General features: G+C 47.7%; 1 protein-coding gene across 1 annotated transcript; it reads right to left on the reverse strand.

Moving 5' to 3' along the window:
* Nucleotides 1-104: 104 nt before the first annotated feature.
* On the reverse strand, nucleotides 105-14366 carry LOC122372363 (VPS35 endosomal protein-sorting factor-like; the record flags this gene model as incomplete). Its single annotated transcript, XM_043349476.1, has 11 exons — nucleotides 14055-14366; nucleotides 8529-8613; nucleotides 8085-8219; nucleotides 7693-7825; nucleotides 6981-7085; nucleotides 6656-6738; nucleotides 5943-6073; nucleotides 4995-5150; nucleotides 4237-4393; nucleotides 3594-3843; nucleotides 105-285 (listed from the first exon to the last, which is right to left on the reverse strand). Coding segments are annotated over exons 1-11 (1460 nt in total), but the record flags the coding sequence as incomplete, so codon positions are not given.
* Nucleotides 14367-21282: the final 6916 nt, after the last annotated feature.

A 21282-nucleotide genomic window follows, 5' to 3' on the forward strand; every position in this document is an offset into this window, starting at 1 on the left:
TCTCTCTCTTCTCTCTCATATCTCTCTCTCTCTCTCTCTCTCTCTCCTCTCTCTCCTCTCTCTCTCTCTCTCTCTCTCTCTCTCTCTCTCCCTAGCCCACTCACCCCAAGTATTTGGCCACATAGCCGCACCAGGCCGGCACACAGTCCATGTAGTCGGTGACGGCGGCTAGTTGCTGGATCTGCCGCCAGGCGGCGTTCAGGGTGGTCAGCCGGTCGGCGGCGGGCACCTGGCCGGCCGCCAGCTGAGAGCCGAGCACAGAGAGCAGGGAGCAGCGACGGTACCCTGCCGGTACGTGGGGGGGGGTACAGGTACACCTACAGGGTACGGAGCAGAGAGGGTTAGTGGTACCCTGCCGGTACGAGTACGGGTGGGGGGTACAGGTACAGTGTACACGACAGGGTACAGAGCAGAGGGTGGGCGGTACCCTGTCTAGTGTCTGTAAGGGCAATACCTACGGGGTAAGGGTAAAGGACGGGGTAGAGGAGAGAGGCGAGAGGAGAGAGAGAGAGAGAGAGAGAGAGAGAGAGAGAGAGAGAGAGAGAGGGAGGGAGAGAGAATAACCGGACGCACCGGAGGTAAGGTTTGAGTTACTGGGAGAGATAGGGTACAGACTCAGAGGTGCTCACTATAGACAGTAGGCTCAAGGGGTGCTGGCATGGGTGGTACAGGTTGCAAAAAATACCCTCCAAAGGCAAAACTTTCATTCTTTGACTTGTACCATAAATTAGCCTATTATTATCATGACGCATTTTCCTGTTACAACTTACAAATGGACAAAAATATGAAACAAACAAACCATCAGCCCACACCACATTACTCTATCTAACGCTATTCCCCTTATCTCTCTTCCTCGCCAGCGTCTTCCCTCCATCCCTCACTCTCTCTCCTCACCCATTTCATCACACCCGCCCCGACCGCGGCCGCAGACTACAAGTTCACATGAGGACGGAGGCATCGGTAGGAGTCACCAGCCAGAAGGCATTTTCACAAAACCTACGTATGTCGCAGCCGGGGGGGGGGGGGTTAAGGGGTCCGGAAGTTGGGGAGAACGGGGGGGACTCCTGTCAAGTGTTTGTTGACCGGCATCAGAACTTGTTGAGAGGGGATGAAGGTCAAAGTTTGTGTAGGCGATAGCACAACAACATTGACATGCATAATTGTTGACCGGACGCACAAGATACTGAGCTTGAGCAAGCAAAAGATACTGAGCAAAAAAGGCAAATTAGGTAAAGTAAGGTAAATTGCGCCCCCCCCCCCCCCCTCCCAGCCCCATTGGTCAATTTTGTCCAACTTATCAAGCATCGGTGGTTCAGTGGTAGAATGCTCGCCTGCCACGCGGGCGGCCCGAGTTCGATTCCCGGCCGATGCATTTTGACCCCCTGGTGACAGGCACGAGGTCAATCGGCTCCCAAGTCCCCAGCAGAATACTCACCTACATACAAGGAATCAGCGGTTCCGATGGTCTCAAACCTGCCGTTGAAACTGCTCCGCGAGGTCTCTACTCGTCTCTCAGCAACGTTCATCGCTAATTTTGCACTTCCAGCGACACCGGCTGAATTAAATCTAAATACTAGTCACTGGCACTTAAACTCATACATCCGCTACACATTTTACGCTAGCACCACTAGCACGAAAACACTGACGTTATACGGTAGCCACACTCCTACCTCCCATCCTCCAAACCTTGACCTCAGCTGATCCTGCGCCTGTCTGCGCATGCGCACTGCGCCCCGGTCACTGCCGGCCGGCGACTCGTCTCTGCCCGCGGGGCACGGAGCGACCTCGAAATGAGATCCGATGGTGCGTGAGCTACTCACTTCGAGGCCCGTTTTAGACGAAACAAATAATGGCGATGTAAAACTGAAACTTTTTGTTTATCCTGACAAGTTGTCGTTGATAAAACAATGTTTTCCATGAATGTTCATAGCAAGCAGGGAAGTTTTTCGTTCAAAAAATGTTTTCCATCGATTTATAGTACCGTATCCTTTTCTTCGTCCGACCGCCACATAAAACTAAGCCGTCAATCTCATGCCCAGTATAATCAGTTTCCAATCCTAATCCACATTTCCCTCTTTCACGCCGCTCAGCTGATCCACAGTCCACACCAGTGCACCTCCGTCCACCCAATCCACCCGTGTTCAAATGTGACCAGAAATAAACAGAGCCTTAACCCGGGCACCGACGGGGGTGGGTGGTTATCCCCCCCCCGCCTGAGGTTTTTCCTAGAAGAGCGAATATCTCAAAAACGGCGGCGCTCCGCGCCGCCGTTTTTGGTACACCTTATCATACATCAATTCTACACATGTTGTGAAAATTTCAGACCAAGGTCATTCAAGGTCAGGTCACCAGGTCACTTGAAGTGACCTCACCTCATAAAAACTTTCAATGTCTGTCATAGCTACACCGAGTGACCGATCGCTTTGAAACATTCAGCGATTGCTAAGGGCAATAGCATGTACAAAATGTATATCTCAGAATTTTGATATCAATGACCTAAGGTCAGGTCAATTTTGCGACCTCGCCATTATAAGTCAATGGGAGAACATTGAAATGCGCCTCTTTTGGATGCAAGACATTATAAACACTCCCAAACACCGAATTACAAGTGGTTTAGACACACTGAACATGAAAATGGTGTCCGTGACCCTTGTTTATGCCCTGAGGTCATCTTAGGTCACGAATGGCATCTAACAGTTTTTCGCGAATAACTTTTGATAGAGGCATGCTAGAGCGATGAAAACGCCTTAGATGTGTTCAGCTCGACGATACGGATCGACTGATATGCAACATGACCCTTTCCGGTCAGGTCATGACCTTGACCTGAGGTCAAATTTTCAAGTTGACCTTTAAAGGTCAAGTTATAGTTCATTCGATGCGTCTTGACGAGAGGAACACGATGCCGGTAAAAGTAAGCTCGTACAAGGCTTGGGTCAAAAGTTATTGCAGAAAAACTGTTTCCGAAAAAATCGGCTATTTTTGCAGTTTTTGCCCCCTGCAGGCAAAACCGTTGACGTTAGGTCAAATCTGAGAGAATTACTCAGAAAGGGCGTTAATAGGGCTATCGAATGCGCTTTTCCGCGGCGCTGTAGCTCTATTGGTTCCCGAGTTATGCGTTGGCTTCTTGGAAATTTTCGACATTCGACCTGGAAATCGGCGAAATTTTGCCTTCAATGACCTCTGGTGACCTGACCTTTGACCTGACCAAAAAATTGACCGAAGTGATTTCGTCATCATTTTTGACGCTCTTTCGAACGCCGCCTTCCGCGTATCGCTACGTGGCCCAGGAGCCGAGTTACAAGGGGGGGTGTTCAAACACCCCCCCCCCCCAGCAGGGCGTGGAAATCCAGGACCCCCAGCCGGGCGCGGGTTAAGTACCTTTCAAGGTCAGTCCACATCCAAATTTTCTACCCACATCGTTTCCGTTCCATCCACAAACGCTCTCTCCCTATCCGTCCCTCCCTTTCTTCCTCCCTCTCTCTCTCACGCTCTCTCCATCCCTCTCTGCTCCCTCTCTCTCTCTCTCTCCCTCCCCTCTCTCTCTCTCTCTCTCTCTCTCTCTCCCTCTCCCTCTCTCTCCCTCCCCCTCTCACCGATTTCGTCACACGCCGCCACGGCCTCCACGGCTCGGAGCGCCTGGCCGGAGAGAAACTCGGCGCCGGCAGCTCTCAGGAGCGCCATGAGCAGCACGGAGCGGCCGGCCACCTCCGAGTCAGCCAGCAGGTCAGCCAGCAGCCGGCGGCGCCGCTCGGGATCCGCGCATGCGCAGACAGCCGACCAGAGACAGTAGTCGGCGGCGGGTCCCAGCGGGGGAGGAGAGCCCATAGGGGGAGCCGGTGGGGACTGCGGGAGGGGGAGGAGAGTCAGAGTCATCTATTGTTACTTTGTAACAGGCGGGTGAGATAGGACATCGAAAGCTTGGCTCGACATTAACGCTATATCATGATAGAATGAAGTCTATTGCAGCATCAAATGACCAGAAACAAACTTAAGCGACACATACTATACAATAAATACCATAAAATAAAAATTAAAAATGCCACAGGAAAGAAACAAAACAAAACAAAACAAAGCAAAACAAAACAAAACAAAACAAAACAAAACAAAGATTTGAAAACAAAACAAAGAAAGGCTGAGCCATAGATCTCTGTATGCAGAGCATACAGAGGTCTATGGCTGAACTAAAGACAAATTACAATTGCAATCACGTCCCTCCCCTGCTAGGTATGTACAAACCTTGTAGGTGAGCGTCTTGATCATGTCAGTGAGGTTGTCGGCCCGGACGGCCGGGGGCGCCACCCTGCTGAGGTAGCAGCGGGCGTAGCCGGCCACCAGAGGGTCGGCCACACCGCGCATGGCGACCACCAGACGGCGCGCCGCAGACTCCGTCCCCCTGTAGAGAGGGGAGAGAGAGAGAGAGAGGGGGGGGAGAGGGAGAGAGAGGGAGAGAGAGAGAGAGAGAGAGGAGAGAGAGAGAGAGAGAGAGAGAGAGAGAGAGAGAGAGAGAGAGAGAGAGAGAGAGAGAGAGAGAGAGAGGTCAGTGACGGTGTGGCGTGGAAGGGGACCATCGCAACCAAACAGACCCAGCCTCTTTTCTCTACATAAAGCATTGCCTATAATGTTCCGCACATGCCCCACCAATTCTCTGCAGAAACGGCGCTTCTCTCAACCAAAACCCACCCATATTCCCAATAAGCTCCACCGATTCCCTACAAACGGGCCAGTCTCTTCTCTAGACATCGCACGCCCACTCTCCACACAAACCCCGCCCACTCTCCGTTTAAGCCCCGCCCACTCTCCGTTTAAGCCCCACCCACTCTCCATTCAAGCCCCATCCTATTCTTAGCAGTTCCCACCTATTCCTCATCTAACTCTCCATACAAGCCACGTCTTCCTTTCACACAAGCCCCGCCCACTCTCCACACAAGCCACGCTCACTCCCCATAAAAGCCCCGCCCACTCTCCCCACAAGTCCCCCCCCCCCCTCCCCTCACCCTGTCTGCAGGAGGTCGTAGCAGCGCAGGACGGCCATCTCCACGTAGAGTCGCGCCACCAGCTCTCGAATGGAGGCGATCTTGTAGAACCAGTTACGGCACGTCTCTCGGCCGGCCTCGGTCACCAGGTCACCACCAGGTGGCACCGCTGGTGAACTGACACCGCACGGGGTCACCAGAGGGTCACAGCAATACTGCCGGACTATAGGGCAATGGGTAGGTGAGAAGAGCCATAATTGTACACAATTAACACAAATGCGGTGGCGCTCGAGTCCAGCCTAGCTGCAGTTACCGGGGCCCTGTTTCACGACACGCCGCTACCAGTCATTGGACAAATGTCGTACGCAGTCGCCGCAGAGTAACACCATTATGAGCTGAGCTTGCACATAAGCACGCACGCACGCACGCACACACTAACAAGCAACACCGCGCACGCACACACGCAAGGACACACATATACATACATGTTTTTGTACATATGTTTTTAATAATCACCCCTTATCCTCGTCGTTAGGGTACCCTGTTGTATTCCCCAATTTCATCTCCCTTCCCTGTCTTTGTAAGTAAATCCCCCGTCCTTATCCTTGGAGTGAGTCAGCTGTATCCCTTAGTTCCTGTAGTGTCCTCCCCACTTGCTTTCACAGGTCCTTAACAACAGTATTCCGTTTCGGCTATATATTCTTGCAGACGACAGCTTCAATCCAATGCCAGACAGCGACTGCCCCGACGAGTCCCCAAAACACCCGACATCAGCTCGCATACGCCACTCGGGAACATAAACACTCCAGGAAAGTCTTAACCGCGCCAGAAACGCGACGCTTAAAGTACAGCCAAACACAACAGTTCCTTACCCCTGCTCCTCCCCTTGGAGTGACCCTGATGTATCCCTCAGTTCCTTACCCATCTGTTTCTTGTCCGTGTGTGTGTGTAAACCCCACAGTTCCTTACCCCTGCTCCTTATCCTTGGTGGTGACTCTGTTGTAGACGAGAGTCCCAAACACATCCAGGATGTCTGTCACCAGAACAAACACTGTGGGGTAGAACTGGGCAGAGCCCACCTCCTCCAGCAGCTTACAGGCCTGTCAGCGAGAGAGAGAGAGAGAGAGGAGAGAGAGAGAGAGAGAGAGAGAGAGAGAGAGAGAGGGGGGGGGGAGAGAGATTATCTGGGCTGTGACGCAGGTTAGTACACAGCAATCAGAAACAGAAACCTTTTATAAAGTCTACGCGTCAATGCCTTGTAATTAATGTTTTACACGATATTTTGACATTTGCGTGTAATCGAGTGTGAGGACTGAAATATAGTAGGTATGTGGTGTGGGGCATCACCATGATGCAATATGTTCAGCAATATGGATGTGCAGGAACTACGCGGCATGCCCTTCCTCGATACCTGCACGACTAGTTTGACGGCCCTGGCCCACTGTAATTATGGAGAACAGTAGTGCACACAATTGCGGGTATTAGAATGGGCGGTAGGGTAGCTAGTACGAGGTTAACTACCGTGGGTGGTTAACTAGCCCCCGTAGATGCCCGTATGACCAGTTTGGGGGCCCCGTCCCGCCGGTATACACTGTAGAACAGAGGCCCGGCACATACCTGTATGACCAGTTTGAGGGCCCCGTCCCGCCGGTATATAGTGTGGAACAGAGGCCCGTACATACCTGTATGACCAGTTTGAGGGCGCGCACCCGCTGGTCCGTCTGCCACGCCTGCTGGAGCTGTTTTCTCAGACGGCCAGTGTGGGCTGGCGGGACAACGGGGGTGACGTCAGATACAGGGGTGACGTCATACACATGACGACGCCAGATACAGGATATGACGCCAGATACAGATGCCAGGTCACTAACTTATGACTTGGGTCACTGACATATGATCTCCTTCCAGGTTACTGTCTTATAGCCAGTTAGATCACTGGCCTATGAACTGAGTCACAGCCCCAAACTCCTGACAGGTCACTGACCTCTGACCTCCCGCCAGGTCACTGACCTATGAACTCCTGCTGTGTGAGCTGCTCCTTGCCCGCTGCGTCGTCTTTGTCCGTCTCCAGCTGGGCCAGACGGGCCCGAGAGCGGCTGGCTGGACGAGCAGACACTGGGGGGGAGGGAGGGGGGAGTGTGTGAGGGGGAGGGAGGGAGGGAGAGAGAGAGAGAGGGAGAGAGAGAGAGAGAGAGAGAGAGAGAGGGAGGGAGGGAGGGAGGGAGGGAGGGAGGGAGGGAGAGAGGGAGGGAGAGGGAGAGGGAGAGAGAGGGAGGGAGGGAGAGAAAGAGGAGGTAATTGGGAGAATACCACATGTGAGGTGAGCCACAGGCGCACACAGCTAGAAGTGCTCAGTGCTCACTTCCCCTTCTCGCAGTCCCCCTCCCATTTGGCTCGTTTACCTCCGCGACAGCCGTGGCCAGTACGAGTCGGCCGGTCAGTCTACATTCCACAGTGACAAAATTGGATATTGCTGGAAACACAAACGCCCCTACTCCTAGCGGCCTACGGCCCTTAGCGGCGGCAATATGAGCTAAGCAGGCCGTCCAACCGACTCACCAGGCACTAGCGCCTCTATCGGCTAATCTACAAACTAACCACCGACACCACCCATACCACTAGCGCCTCTATCGGCCAACGTACAAACTAAGCACCCGCCCCGACACCATAAGAGCCCCTAGCGGCGGCACCAACTGTATAACAAATGTCGTCACCAACTGACCGGTGTCGGCGCCGGCGTCACCAGCGCGAGTGGTGACCGTCACCAGCTGCGAGGTGGTGAACTGAGCCAAAATGGCGCGCCGGCGGGCCGGCCAGTCGTCCGCTGGCGCGCCAGGACGCCGATCCGGCGCCGCCTGCCGAAGGTCACGTGGTGTGAACGGTGTTGGCAACGAGTGATCACGTGACTTCACGGGCTGACCGATGAGTGTCAGGGCGGAGAATAGCGAAAACAACAATATTGAGAGTGGAGAGATTGGAGAGCGCGGGATGTCTTTCCAGATTACGTTCTTAGGCTGATTATCTCATCATTTCAAAACACAAACTTCAAATAGAACATGTAATAGCGTCTCTCAAGAAGCACCATCTCCGGTGATGTATGACGCCACAGCTGACCTGCTCGGGCTCCTGGGCGATGTCGAGGGCGGCCAGCGCCGATAGCGGGTCACTGCCCTCCATCAGCCGGGTCAGCGGATCGCCGACACTAGCGCCACCATCCGGCCGACTGGTGGCGCCACCTACACCACCCGCCTGACGAGGTAGGGGCGGAGCGTGAGCGCACGGCCCACCATCGTTTCTCCAGGTCTTTGGAATCGGGGTGGAAAGGGGTTTTCACTTTACATTGACAGTTTTTCACATAAAGGCTCAGAATTAGTGTTACGCAGGACCAAAAAATATCACGTTACAAGTCATTTATTTCTACCACATGGTAAACATTAAGCAACACTGCTGTTCATTTATCAACAGGCTGAAGGATCAAACAAAAATGGGAACTATTAAATATTTAATATTTCATGACCTTTAACTTTCAATTACATCCTATAAATGTGATGCACTAACATTTACGCTGCTGAGTGGATGGATGTCTGTCTTTGCCGCATAAGGCACGGTCCTCTCTGCCCTGTAGTCTCTTACACGGAAGTAGCTGAAATTGAGTAAATGAGTGTCAGTTTTGTAGAAAGGCAAATAATGCAACAAGTTCTAAGAAAATGCAGGAAATATGTATATCGATAGGTACCTACCTATATCTCTGTAAAACACTTCAACTGCTAAATAATTATCTGTTCTATTCAGTTTCATGTCTGATGATAATTGATTTATTACAGTTGTGGTAAAAAAGAAGTTTGTTTAACTTGGAACCTGGAGCACAGCTTCAGTAAACAAATTCTACAGAACTATGAGGAAGGTACTTTAAAGAAAACAGCAATGAACTATCTAAATAATGAGTTACTTTGGTAAATAGATAGATTGCATACACAAAAGACCCTAGCACTTTGCCTACTTACTCAAACTTAATCAATACCAGGGCTGTCTCATCCCTATCTCCGTAACGTGTCGTGTGCGACCAATGACGTCACGGCATTGCGGCGTTCTGATTGGGCGGCAGCTCTGAATCGCCCGACTGGTGGTCCCCGCTCGACAAGCGCACGTGCGCCGACTAGACATTTGTAGTGGCATTGACGGCAGAAAAAGTGAGGTAATCAGCGATGCCATTCCTTGGGATTTGTCCCAAGATCTTGGGATTTGAACATTAACATTGGGATCTTGTGATTTGTGCTGCATATCTTGGGATCTGGCAGAAGCTGATTTCACTTTGTCTTCTCATGCTGTCGAATGCTTTTTCCTTGGTCGATAATAGATTTAGGATGGATTTGCCTCACGGACGGTTAATAGCATTCAAACATATTGAAGTAACGGACGAAGCTTGCGATGTTTCTTGCAGGCATTATCTTCCCGAGGTCGCAGGATTATTTTTGTACCATTACTTGTTATGGGTATAGTAGCAGCTTTCAGTCGCTGTTCGCAACTGGCGCTCATTTGTTTAACCCGCGCCCTGGTGGGGTCTGTTTATAACGCGACCTGGTGGGGGGGGGGGCTATTTTTTGCCCCCCCCCCCCTCGTATCTCCGAAACTACTGGACGGATCCGAAAAATTCAAACGGTGTTCGAAAGGCCTGTCAAATTTGTCGAGGGAAACCAAATTTTATTGACCTCGGGGTCACCGATGACGTCACAGGTCAGGTCAAAGATGAAATGTTTCACCGTTCACGGGTCTTCTAGGGAATGCGCTATAACACCGAGGAAAACGCATTTTGTCGGGAATCAGCGATAGGGCGTCAGTTGCCTAGTAGATATGTTGCTGTTAGAGGTCACTGGTCATACCAGGTCAGGTCACAGGTCAGGTCACCAAAGGTCACCAAGGGTCACCACATGAACCCAACTTTACTAAGGTTATGCGATGCATGTTTTATGGCCAGTTTTTCATTTCCAACTCAATGGTGTTGGTTATAAGACCATGAGGTACGGTTTAGGTCACTTTCTGGTGGAGGTCAGGTCAAGGTCAGGTCAAAAAAGGTCAAATTTCAAAGTTGATATTTTTGCATAAAATGGGTATTGATTCGATGCAGCTCGTCACGGGGAGTCTAATGGTGGTCTTTGTTTTGCGCTACGAGGTCTAGAATTGCTGAAAATTGAGTTTGAAAATTTGACGTCATCAATTTTGAACAGTTTTTTCGCTCTAACTTGGCCAAAAAAAGAGGTATGGATCTCAAATTTGGTATGTAGATAGAAGGCGGTGAGGACTATCACATATATTCCGGTTTTTTTTCGAAATTCAAAAAACTTTTTGGATTTTGTGGCTATTATATTCAAAAAATCTATTTTTTTGTTTTTGGGGGTCAAAATCCAAAAATTTCAAAAATCCGAGATAGCAGTTTTGTAGCCCTGTCCATTCTACAGCTTTTATGTCTGTATCATTTTTCTGTATTTGCAAAGCTATAGGCCTGACAGCTCTTCCCGCGAAACCCTTTTTTGGGTCGAAAACGGCAGAACATGACGTCACTCTGACGTCATTTCCGGCCAACCTATCATAGCCTTTGGAAAAATGTTTGGTCACAATGTGTAAAATTGATGTCCGGGAGGGTACTAAAAGTTTGGTGACGATCGGCGCAGTGGTTCTGGAGATATATCGAAAAGTCTGGAGGGGGGGCAAAAAATAGCCCCCCCCCCCACCAGGTCGCGGGTTAACCCTCGCCCGCACATGGGGGGGGGGGGTGGTTGCCATCCTCCCAGGCAGTCTTTCTACTCTGCACTCAACATTTTTAGAGCTAGAAGGCTGATTTTTCGTACAGCTGCTCGTCTATCCTTTCTTGATGTCCACTGAAAATTTCAAGTTTCTGTGATTTTTGGTTTCGGAGATATGACCTTGTTTTTCAGGTCATGTCATGACCCAAATGGCCAATTCTCAACATCTTGCGTTTGCCATGGGCCTTGTGAGCTTTTGACACCCTGATTTCGGCCTTTTTTGCCAGTCTTACCTCCCACCTATCATGGAACACGTTGTTCGACGATGTACAGGGGTCAAGGGCAGGGTCAAGGTCAACCTAGGTCATCTAAGATAATTGCGTTTTAGGCAAGCTGAATTTACTTTTTGTGAAGTTGTTTGACTGCATTTTTGGTAAAAGCTTCTCAGATCATAATTTCATGTGATATGGACCCAAAAACAATCGGTGCACACATCAGTATACACACAGACACACACAGACATACAAACACATATAATTGACCTTGACCTAATTTGACCTGAAATGACCTCAGCAGCAAAATTCTGGTCGGATAGTGTGACAAAGAGGTTCTAGCTGGCTTGCCGCACCAGAAAACAGCATCGTCATCGGTATTTGATAAGCAGCGCACTTGATATCCAACGGTGACCCAAAACAGCAACATTTTTTAGTTTGACCTGACCTGGAAGGTCAATGACTGACCTGAGAAGGTAAAACTGGGCATCATTGGATTTGTCTCTTCCCAAAAAATCTTTTTGGTCTTTACTGCTAAGCTCTATCTCTAACAGGAACGAAATGGCGCGGGGGGGGGGGTGGCAACCACCACCCCCCATGCGCGTTCTAGGATGGGAAAATGGCATGTGCGGGCGAGGGTTTTAATTTTCAACTACCGATCAACGGGGATGGGTGGTTTGGCGGCATGATGTTGGATGGCTATGAAAAGCTTTTACAAACATTATGCCTAAAAAATATTTCAGAAAGCGGCTCCCGAACGTTTCGTTTTAAAAAAGCGTTTCATTTTACGGTTTTGCTCTATGGAGGCTTATCCGTTGACCGCCCGCGAACCAAAATAAGGGCAATTTGTCTTTGACCTCGGAAAAGTGTCTGGTCACCTGACCTCTGGGCTCTGCTGGACCAAAAATAATCAAAGCGTAACGTATCGATCAACTGTAGGAGTCCGATCGACCCCCTCCCCCTCCCCTCCCCGCGGCCTCTAGGTACATTAGCTGCTGTAAAGACGCCAATAAGGACAAGGGTGGACCCGAAGAAGAGAAAGTTAAATACTTAACACACTAATATGTCCAAAATAAGCTATGGATTTACTTGGGGTACTCCTAAGGATATGCGATGGGTAGTCTTGGGATTCGAGACGAGAATCTTGGGAAATTCTGGTCGAGATCTTGGGATGGAGCAAAAATGTGGATGGCATCACTGGAGGTAATGCAGAGCTCTGAATATACTTGAATAGAGTCTAAGCCGTTAGTAATACGTAAAAACGTCACATAGGTTTCTTGTTCGTCTTGATTTGAGCTTTTATGTGATATAACTTTTACCTTAGTGTCGAGGTTGGCTGCTATGTCAGTAGGTGGAACTATGGTCATGAGTACCCAAATATAGGAACGTTCCCATTTTTGGGGACGGAGTTCCCAAATATGGGAACGGGCGTTCCCATTTATGAGAACGGAAGGTAATTTTTCGGCCGTTCGCCCACTAAAACTCATTAGTGCATCACGTCTCAAAAAAGTGCACGCTAATTTAAGTATCTACTAAGTCTCTATAAAATTATCTTTAATCTGACCGTTGAACAAGGAAATTGACCGTCGAATGATATTTTTAATGATTTTTTGAAATGACGGAATGGTGAAAACATGGGTTACACTACATTTAACATGCAATTTTTAAGAAAATGAAGCGTTTTTTACATTTTGAGGTCAAGTATAATAATTTTCGCCTGGTTATGAAGTTTCATACTAGCGACACCCGATGCTGACATATGCAAGCGAACACGCGGACAGTCCCGAGGTAATATTGTTGACATTTGGTGTCGAGGCGGACGACCACGTAGAACGGGCGTGATTTTACCGAACTACTGTTGTAAACTCAGTTTAAGTGGTCGAAAATTATTCAGCTGTATTTTATCAGCCCGGAAAGACATGTTTTATTTGGATGCTAGCTGTTTAGCGTTGTTTTATAAGGAGCGTCATGAGCGTGGTTTTTGTCTTCCGTGTTTCTAAGCATGATCGTTTTGGGGGAATTTCTCTTATATAGGTCGCTCTGTGTGGCTTATTTATAATTTCTATGCTGATTTCGATCATTCCTCGTGCCCATCCTACCAGGCCTTTTGCCACTTACACTCATTAAGAAAGGAAAAAACTAGATTTTCATTGGGACTAGGTGTTTTGAGGGCGTAACATATTCAGCGTTCCCATTTTTGGATACTTCCTTGTACTCGTCAACTATCGGTGATAAACAGACAGGTGCTTGACATGTCTCCACCATCGGCACGGACGGTGGATATAGGTATGGAAGACCTTGTTGAACATCGCTGAGCGTTGTGAATTACGTAATCCTGCAGAGGGGGGCGTGCCCGCTGCGAGATCGACGGGAATAAAAGCGCAGAAGGCCGGGCGAAACATGCGACGGTCTTGCCGGAAAGGTCATCTGATGATTGTTGCGTTAACAATAATTTGCGGCGTTGGACGTGATGCTTGTTAATGAAAAGAGCCCCTGAAAGGCGTCGGTGAAATCGTTCCCAATTTTGGGTACGCCGTTCCCATAATAAGGAACGCTTGCAGCGCCAGTGTACGAGAGCGTTCCCAAATTTGGGCTCGCGGCCCGGATGATGGACTGCTTTAGAAATAGGGGCACGATTTGAAACTACGATGGGCCTTACAATATCAAACTCTTTCCCAACAATATTGAGACAAATATCAGGCGGTTCACGATCGTTTTATATTTTTTGGACGTCATTTAACGGTTCTTTTTCTTGTTTTAAATAATGCCTACATGGCGTTCCCATATTTGGGTTTATCGTTCCCAAACATGGGAACGAAAATGCGTTCCCGAAAATGGGTACGCTTGACCATAGTTCCGCCTACTGATGTGGGAGAGCCCTAAAGTTGGGTTATTTTCCATAGGATTGCATTACAGCCGTCCGACCCTTCGTACCAGTGAAGTCACGGAAATCGCTGCTTCGGCCTAAGTAATGAGCATACCTTCTATATAGGGCCTTGAATCAATACAAATACATAATGCTTTCAAAATTCAATTCAATGTTTTGTAAGAATAAATACATCAATCCTTACCATTTGACGTTTTCTGCATTTTGATTTTGATTTGATTCCTCCATTTTCCTCAACTATAAATACAAGGCTTTTGATTAGGCTAGGTATCAGCAAAAAGTCACGATTTTTTAGTTGGCACCTTTAAAGGGACCCTCCCACCTTCAAAAAAGTTAATGAATTGGCACGAAAGTGATGTCGCTCGGTTCAGAAAGAGCGAAAACGAAGATCTACCAAATTTCATCGAAAAATATTCACCGGTTTTCAAGATATTAGACTTTTACTTTTGTTTACTTTTTGGGATCTCCGCTGTTCCTAGCGACTTTATTTGAAAGTGCGGCATTTGTTGCGCGCAAAGCAGCATATACCACCGCGTGCTACTAAACGTTTTAGTAAAAGGTTTAAAAATCGTTAGATCTCCGCTGACGTCACAAATTCTAAGGGGGCATACCAATGCACTAGCCCCTTAGAATCCGAAAACTGCAAGTTTGAAATTCCATATCTCCGAATTAAAGCATTTGTCGATGTTGTGAGTGCCCAAACCGGTATTTGCAGGCCATGGCCACCAATTTGGCTATCTCAACTCAAAACTAATGTTAAGGTGGGAGTGTCCCTTTAATACCTATAAATCTGCGATACAATTGCAACTTTCCTTCAAGCAACAATAACAAAGGCGGCCATATTTGTCTCTGCGAAGCAAAATATGTAAAACAGGAATTACACCAGATCAAGCTCACTGCTACCAAACAAAGTAACAACTTCACTTTATATTTTCCCGTCAATTATCGAGTAGTGAATGAATAGTAAGGGAATCTTGTCAATTATTGGTAATTTGAAACAGAAAGTACATAAAGTCTTGATAGTACTGGTCATTGGTCTGGTGAAGGATAACAAAAAGACGTATATTGAGGCACAGAGCAGCATGTTTTAATAAATCCTCTTCAGCGCTTAGATATGTAGGTAATCTTTCTCATTTCTGTATATTTCAATCCATGATGACGAAGACGAGAGGTCTTTGAAACCGGTTGGATTTATTAAAATATGCTGCTCTGTGCCTCAATCGTCCGTCAATGTGCCTCAATGTGCCTCAACCGTCTTTTTGTTGTACGTAATCTTGATTGTTGAAACAGCACCGCCAGCGCCACCGTGCAATATGCTTAAAGGGACACTCCCAGGGACACTTAAAAGGGACACTTAGTTTTGAGTTGAGATAGCCAAATTGGTGGCCATGGCCTGCAAATACCGGTTTGGGCACTCACAACATCGAAAAATGCTTTAATTCGAAGATATGGAATTTCAAACTTGCAGTTTTCGGATTCTAAGGGGCTAATGCATTGGAATGCCCCCTTAGAATTTGTGACGTCAGCGGAGATCTAACGATTTTTAAATCTTAGACTAAAACCATCGTTAACACGTGGTGGTATACGCTGCTTTGCGCGCAACGTCTGCCGCACTTTAAGGCTGCCAAATTATTGCTTCCAAATAAAGTCGCTAGTAACAGGGGAGATCCCAAAAAGTAAACAAAAGTAAAAGCCTAATATCTTGAAAACCAGCGAATATTTTTCGGTGAAATTTGGTAGATATTCGTTTTCGCTCTTTCTGAACCAAGGGACATCACTTTCATGCCAATTCATTAACTTTTTTGAAGGTGGGAGGGTCCCTTTAAGTGTGAACAGCGAGCCATGGATGAAGGAGCCCCTATTCCCATGCGTGAGCCGTGAACCGAGGCCACCCTCAGATTAGGCGCTCCGTAGGGGGGCCGAGACGGCCCCCCTGTCCTTTTCCGTCGATATCTCCTAAACGGCTTGAGATATCGCCACGAGACTTTCAGGACCCCTCCGGGCATCAATTTTTCACATTGTGACAAAAAAGATTTCCAGAGGCTATGATAGGTTGGCCACAAATGACGTCAGAATGACGTCAAGTTCTGCTATTTTCGACCGCCGACCTTCGCGAGAAGAGCTGTCAGGCCTACAGCTTTGAAGATACAGAAAAATGATCAAGACGTAAAAGGTGTGGAATGAACAGGGCTACAAAACTGCCATCTCGGATTTTTGAAATTTTTGAGTTTTGACCCCCAAAAATCAAAAAAGCATTTTTTGGATCTATTATCCAAAAAATCCAAAAAGTTTTTTGAGTTTCGAAAAAACGGAATATATGTGATAGTACTCACCGTCCTATATCTACATACCAAATTTCAGATCGATATCGTTTTTTGACCAAGTTATAGCGAAAAACTGTTCAAAAATGATGACGTAAAATTTCAAGCCAAATTTTTGGCAATTCTAGACCACGTAGGGCAAAACAAAGATCTCCATTAGACTCCCCGTGACGAGCTGCATCGAATCGATGCCCATTTTATGCAAAAATATCAACTTTGAAATTTGACCTAATTTGACCTGACCTTGATCTGACCTTGGCCAAAACGTGACCTAAGCTGGCCCCAAAGGATGCCTGACCCACATAATCGCATTTGTCATGTAAAATGGACAATAAAACATGCATCACACGACACTTTCATATTGTGACCCCCCGGTGACCTGACCTACCTATGTGACCTGACCTGGTATCAGTGACCTCAGATAGCAAAGTATGTGTTTGACGAACGATGTACAATCGATGGTTTTCAATAAATTACTAATTTACTCGATTTCACAACACATTTCTTGAAATGCCTGTGAACGGTGAAAATCCGACCTTTGACCTGACCTCTGACGTCATCGGTTTGACCTAGGTCAATGAAATTTGGTCACAAGGTAGTTCCCGGGTGGGGCTATCGAACACCGTTTGAATTCTGAAAATCGGCCGGTAAATTTCCGAGAACTTAGGGGGGGGGGGGCGAAACGCCCCCCCCCCCACGGATGGTAGGGCTCGCCGATAGCCCTACGAGGCGCGGGCGGGTTAATAAAGGTCAACGCCCAACGCCCAATGGTTCAGCTTCCAGAGGGCAAAAACTTCAAGTCTGACGTTTGGGGATGACGTCATCTTCTGCAATAACTTTTTAAACAACAAGCTTGTATGGCGTTACTTTAATTGGCATCGCGATTCTCTCGTCGAGATACGCCGAATGAGCCATATAAGCTGACATGAATTTAAGAAAATCTGAAAATTTGACCTCAGGTCAAGGTTACAGAAAAGGCCATGTTGCATATGGGTCGATTCAATTCGCTTAACGTCTTTATGACCCAGCTTGTCCTCTAAGCACTAAGGTAACAGTGAAAAGAGAAGAATTTCTTGGGGCATGAAGAGCATTAGTTAAAATCTTAGGCCTAGTTTAAAAAAGGAATAGGTTTGTCACTATCTCTTCTGAATAGGTAAATCTCTAAAATGTTTATTGTTGTCGCAAAATATTTTCTTTTCATCAATTCCTCTAATGGGCAAATTTCGCCCACAGAAAAGTTATTGCTCCTATCGCCCCCCCCCCCCCTCGGGCTACGGCTGAAGTGAGAGCCCGACAGCACTTCTGCAATCTACATTGACTGGCGCAGCTGGGATTGACACCCCAGGCTGTAAATAATCACCAATATAGGCTTATTTCATGAAGAGGCACCTTCAAATCGTATCTTTTGAAAATAACTTTAAGAATTCTACTCTTAATTTTTTCTATTGTTATCCATCTTTAATAATATACTTTTAGTCCACTTCTAAAGTTTTTTCGGTTGTTGTGTGTATGTATTGTGACTGACATAAGCCAGTACCTGCCCATAGGGATATCTCGGTCACTTGCCACGCATACACAGTCGCCTTGCCTGCTGTACGTGGCATCATTACCTATACGGCAATGCTTTCAGAAGGCAACGAACACAAAAAGGTCGCCGAAGACGACCGCTGAAAATGCACGAGCAAAAACGATGGGACGGCGCGTGCGGCAGCGAAGCGTCACACCGCCCGCCCATTCAGTCCGTGCCGCCGCGGTTGCATGACATCGAGAAAGAATGAGGCGGCAGATTGGGTCGTTTTTATTAGCAGAAAATATTCCGTGAACTAGATTTGAACGCTTATTTACCTTTGTCCTTTACATTGAATACGTGAAATGTTGCTGGTAGCTTATTGCCGTGGTGACTGTAATGGTGCAATAAAATCCTTTCAATTACTTAATTTTGGATTACAACAAAGAACGAACACGAACCATTTCATTTAGTCTGTTTGCTCCCCCGATTCCGTAAAAACAGCCACCCTGCCACCCATTCATTACATATCCATTGTGACGAGTGATGACGTCACCAACAAAAACGGATGACATCAGTCGCTTGAAGCAATGCGTGTGCCTTATGCCGGGAGGGGGAGGGGGGTCATGTCAGGGTCACTAGGTCAGCCGCCGATACGGGGAGAGGTCTGGAGGCGGGCGGCAGTTGGTGACTCGGAGATGGAGGAGATGGTAGTACCAACGAAAGGGAGCACCAACAGCAGAAACGAGACGGTGGCACCAGCGAGAGAGACCGCAGCACCAGCAAGAGACTGACGGTTACACGAACAGAAGACTGGAGAGAGACAGTGGCACCAGCAGGAGAAACGAGACGGTGGCACCAGTAGGAGAGACGGTTACACCAACAGGAGAGAGACGATAGCACAAGGAAGAGAACAAGACTGTGGCGGCAAGAGAAACAATACTATATAAGCAAGAGGATTGAATACAGAAAACGAGAGATTGTGCATGCAGTGTGCGCCGCCTTCAATTCGTCCCAGAGCTGTGACCACGCCATTTATCTCTTTTCTCCCAGCTGGGAACGACAGACGATGTATCCGTCCATTGGACGGGCGATAATAATCACACTGTTCTGCACTACGAGTGTCTCCCAGACTTTGGGGACAGCTCATGCTGACGTGGGAGCGAGGCCTGCCGTGGTACAACAACGTCAGCAATTTGAGAAGCTACAGCAGCAGCGGCAGCAACACCAACTAGACCGTAAGGACCTCAATCAGCAGCACCACCTGCAGAAACATGAAAATAGCTCCCTCGGTCACCATCATGATCCTCGTCTCCAGCTTCACCTTCAGCACATTCAGTTCCACCACCTCCACCACATCCTGCAGCATCGTCTCCCCAATGTGCTTCAGCACCGGCAGCAGCAGGCTCACATCAGGCTGGCCCGCAGCACGGAGGACCGGTCGGACGGGTCAGTCCCAGAGCACCTCCGGACAGCCTGGTCCACCTACTCCCCACTCTACCCGGCAGAGGCAGAGCGAGGAGCATACTTCCCGGCCAGGGTACTCTGTAGGTGAGAGACTGGCGACGTTGATGTTGGGGTATGCGATGGGTAATTTCGGACAGGGAGATTGCTGGTCAAATGATTACAGCATCGAAAGCAGACACTATTGGTAATTGGGGCATTCCAGGACGATTCAACAGGTGCATAACACCCGACCCCCTCAGATTTGCTTCTAAATTGCTGTACAGGGTTATTCTGTGCCCAGAAGCCGAATCTGAAATTGTCAGACCCGTAGAAGCAACAGTTTTTGAGTTATAGCATTGGGAAATTTTGGAAAGTTAAAAAACATCATTGTATTTTAGTAGCTATATCTCTTCGAAAACTTTTATTAAACTATAAAAATTATACATATTTGAACTCGCCACATCACAAGCTTTCTGATGGATGCAAAAATTTTCAAAATTTTGAATTTTTAATTTTCCGAAAATTGTTCAAAAATTTATTTCAAATTTTTCAAAGTGTGGCCAGTTAAATAAAAATTATTTTTTTAGCTTTTATTAATGATTAGGGTATTGGGAAACTATATTGTGAAAATTGGAGATAGGTATTTTTTATAAATATTTTATTTTATTTTTTTACTTTCTCCATGTAAATATACCATTTTGCTTTGATATGGTGCCGACGGTGCTATCTCGGGAACGGATGATCGTAGCGCGCCGGACGAGGCGGCAATGGAAAGATCTCAACGAGATGGATCTAGACATTGTCCGAATGTTGTTCTTAAAGGTCACGGGTCAGGTCAAGGTCAGGTCAAAGACGAAAATTCCAGGTTCTCATTCCCCGGCTGCTCCTGAGGCACTTTCATAATGATGAAGCGATGTGAAAATCGCACAGCATGCGTCCAACATATTTATAAAGGCGGTGCCAGTAAATATGCAATCACAAGGTGAGGTCAAGGTCAAAATCAGGTCACGAAAGGTCATGATGAATAAACAGGGATTAGGGACATGCGACACATGTTTTATGGGTTATTTTCCGATTCCAAGTCAATGGTGATGGACATTTGACCATTCGGAACCAAATCAGGTCAGATTAGGCCAATGCCGAGGTCAATGTGTAAAGTTGCTGTTTCTATGTCGGCATTAAAATACCTACCTAATAAAATTGTATGATATATGGCTATACTAGAGTAATGAGTGAAATGAAATGAATAATTTTTACATTTGTCTCCGTTTCCAAATTTCCATTTGGCCCATCCCGAAACCTATCGCTATATCATCTGCGCCTGTGACAGACCAGTCTCTGCGAGCTCGGCTCGCTCGAATGAGCCGTGGCGCGGTGACAGACGACGCGCCGGTCCATGCAGTCAAAACAGCACAATAAAATCATCGGGTGCCATAAACGCATAGGGTGACGTTGGTCGCTGGTCACAGCTGCGCGGGCCAGTTGCGGGATGGGGACTCCAGTCTTCCGAAAGTCACCGCATGCGACAGTGCGTGTGAACCGTTCGTGCTTGGAAATGTCACCACGTGCAGCAAGAAATTACTGTCAGGATCCGTTTGATTGTCATCATCCGAATCGAGTGCTGAAAGGAGTTCAGAGAGTATCCGCAAGACTAGTGAGTGAAGTGAATGACGACAGGGTAGGAACTGGTGCATTTTTATGCGTTTTCTTGCCGGAAACGACTGCTTAAAGATCCAAAATGTCTACCGCCAAGAGAACGGCCATCGCCGATCCCTTCGAGCAGCCAGCAAAGGTCACCAAGTCTTCCAAGCAACAATGATCCTGCTTGTCAAAGGAGCTCATCACTCGAAAGTGAAGTCGCGAGGCAAGAAACGAGCGAAGTCCTTCACCTTCTCGGAGAGATGCCACTTCGACCTAGTAAGAAAAAGTGTCCATACTGTTTTCGTTATTAAGAGTCTGGGATGTTTGATGACATTATGTTGATGCCGTACCTCATTTAATTCCACCCAGCATTCCAAAAGGCTCTGATTCCACGACTGAAGGAAACAATTCCGTCTTTGACTAAAATCAGATACTTTTCAGACGGCTCAGCAGCACAGTACAAAAACCGCTTCAACTTTTCAAATATCTGCGCTCAC

This window comes from Amphibalanus amphitrite, unplaced genomic scaffold (assembly GCF_019059575.1).
Source record: "Amphibalanus amphitrite isolate SeventyFive unplaced genomic scaffold, NRLGWU_Aamphi_draft 001351F_arrow, whole genome shotgun sequence".
In the NCBI taxonomy this organism is placed as follows: Eukaryota; Metazoa; Arthropoda; class Thecostraca; order Balanomorpha; family Balanidae; genus Amphibalanus; species Amphibalanus amphitrite.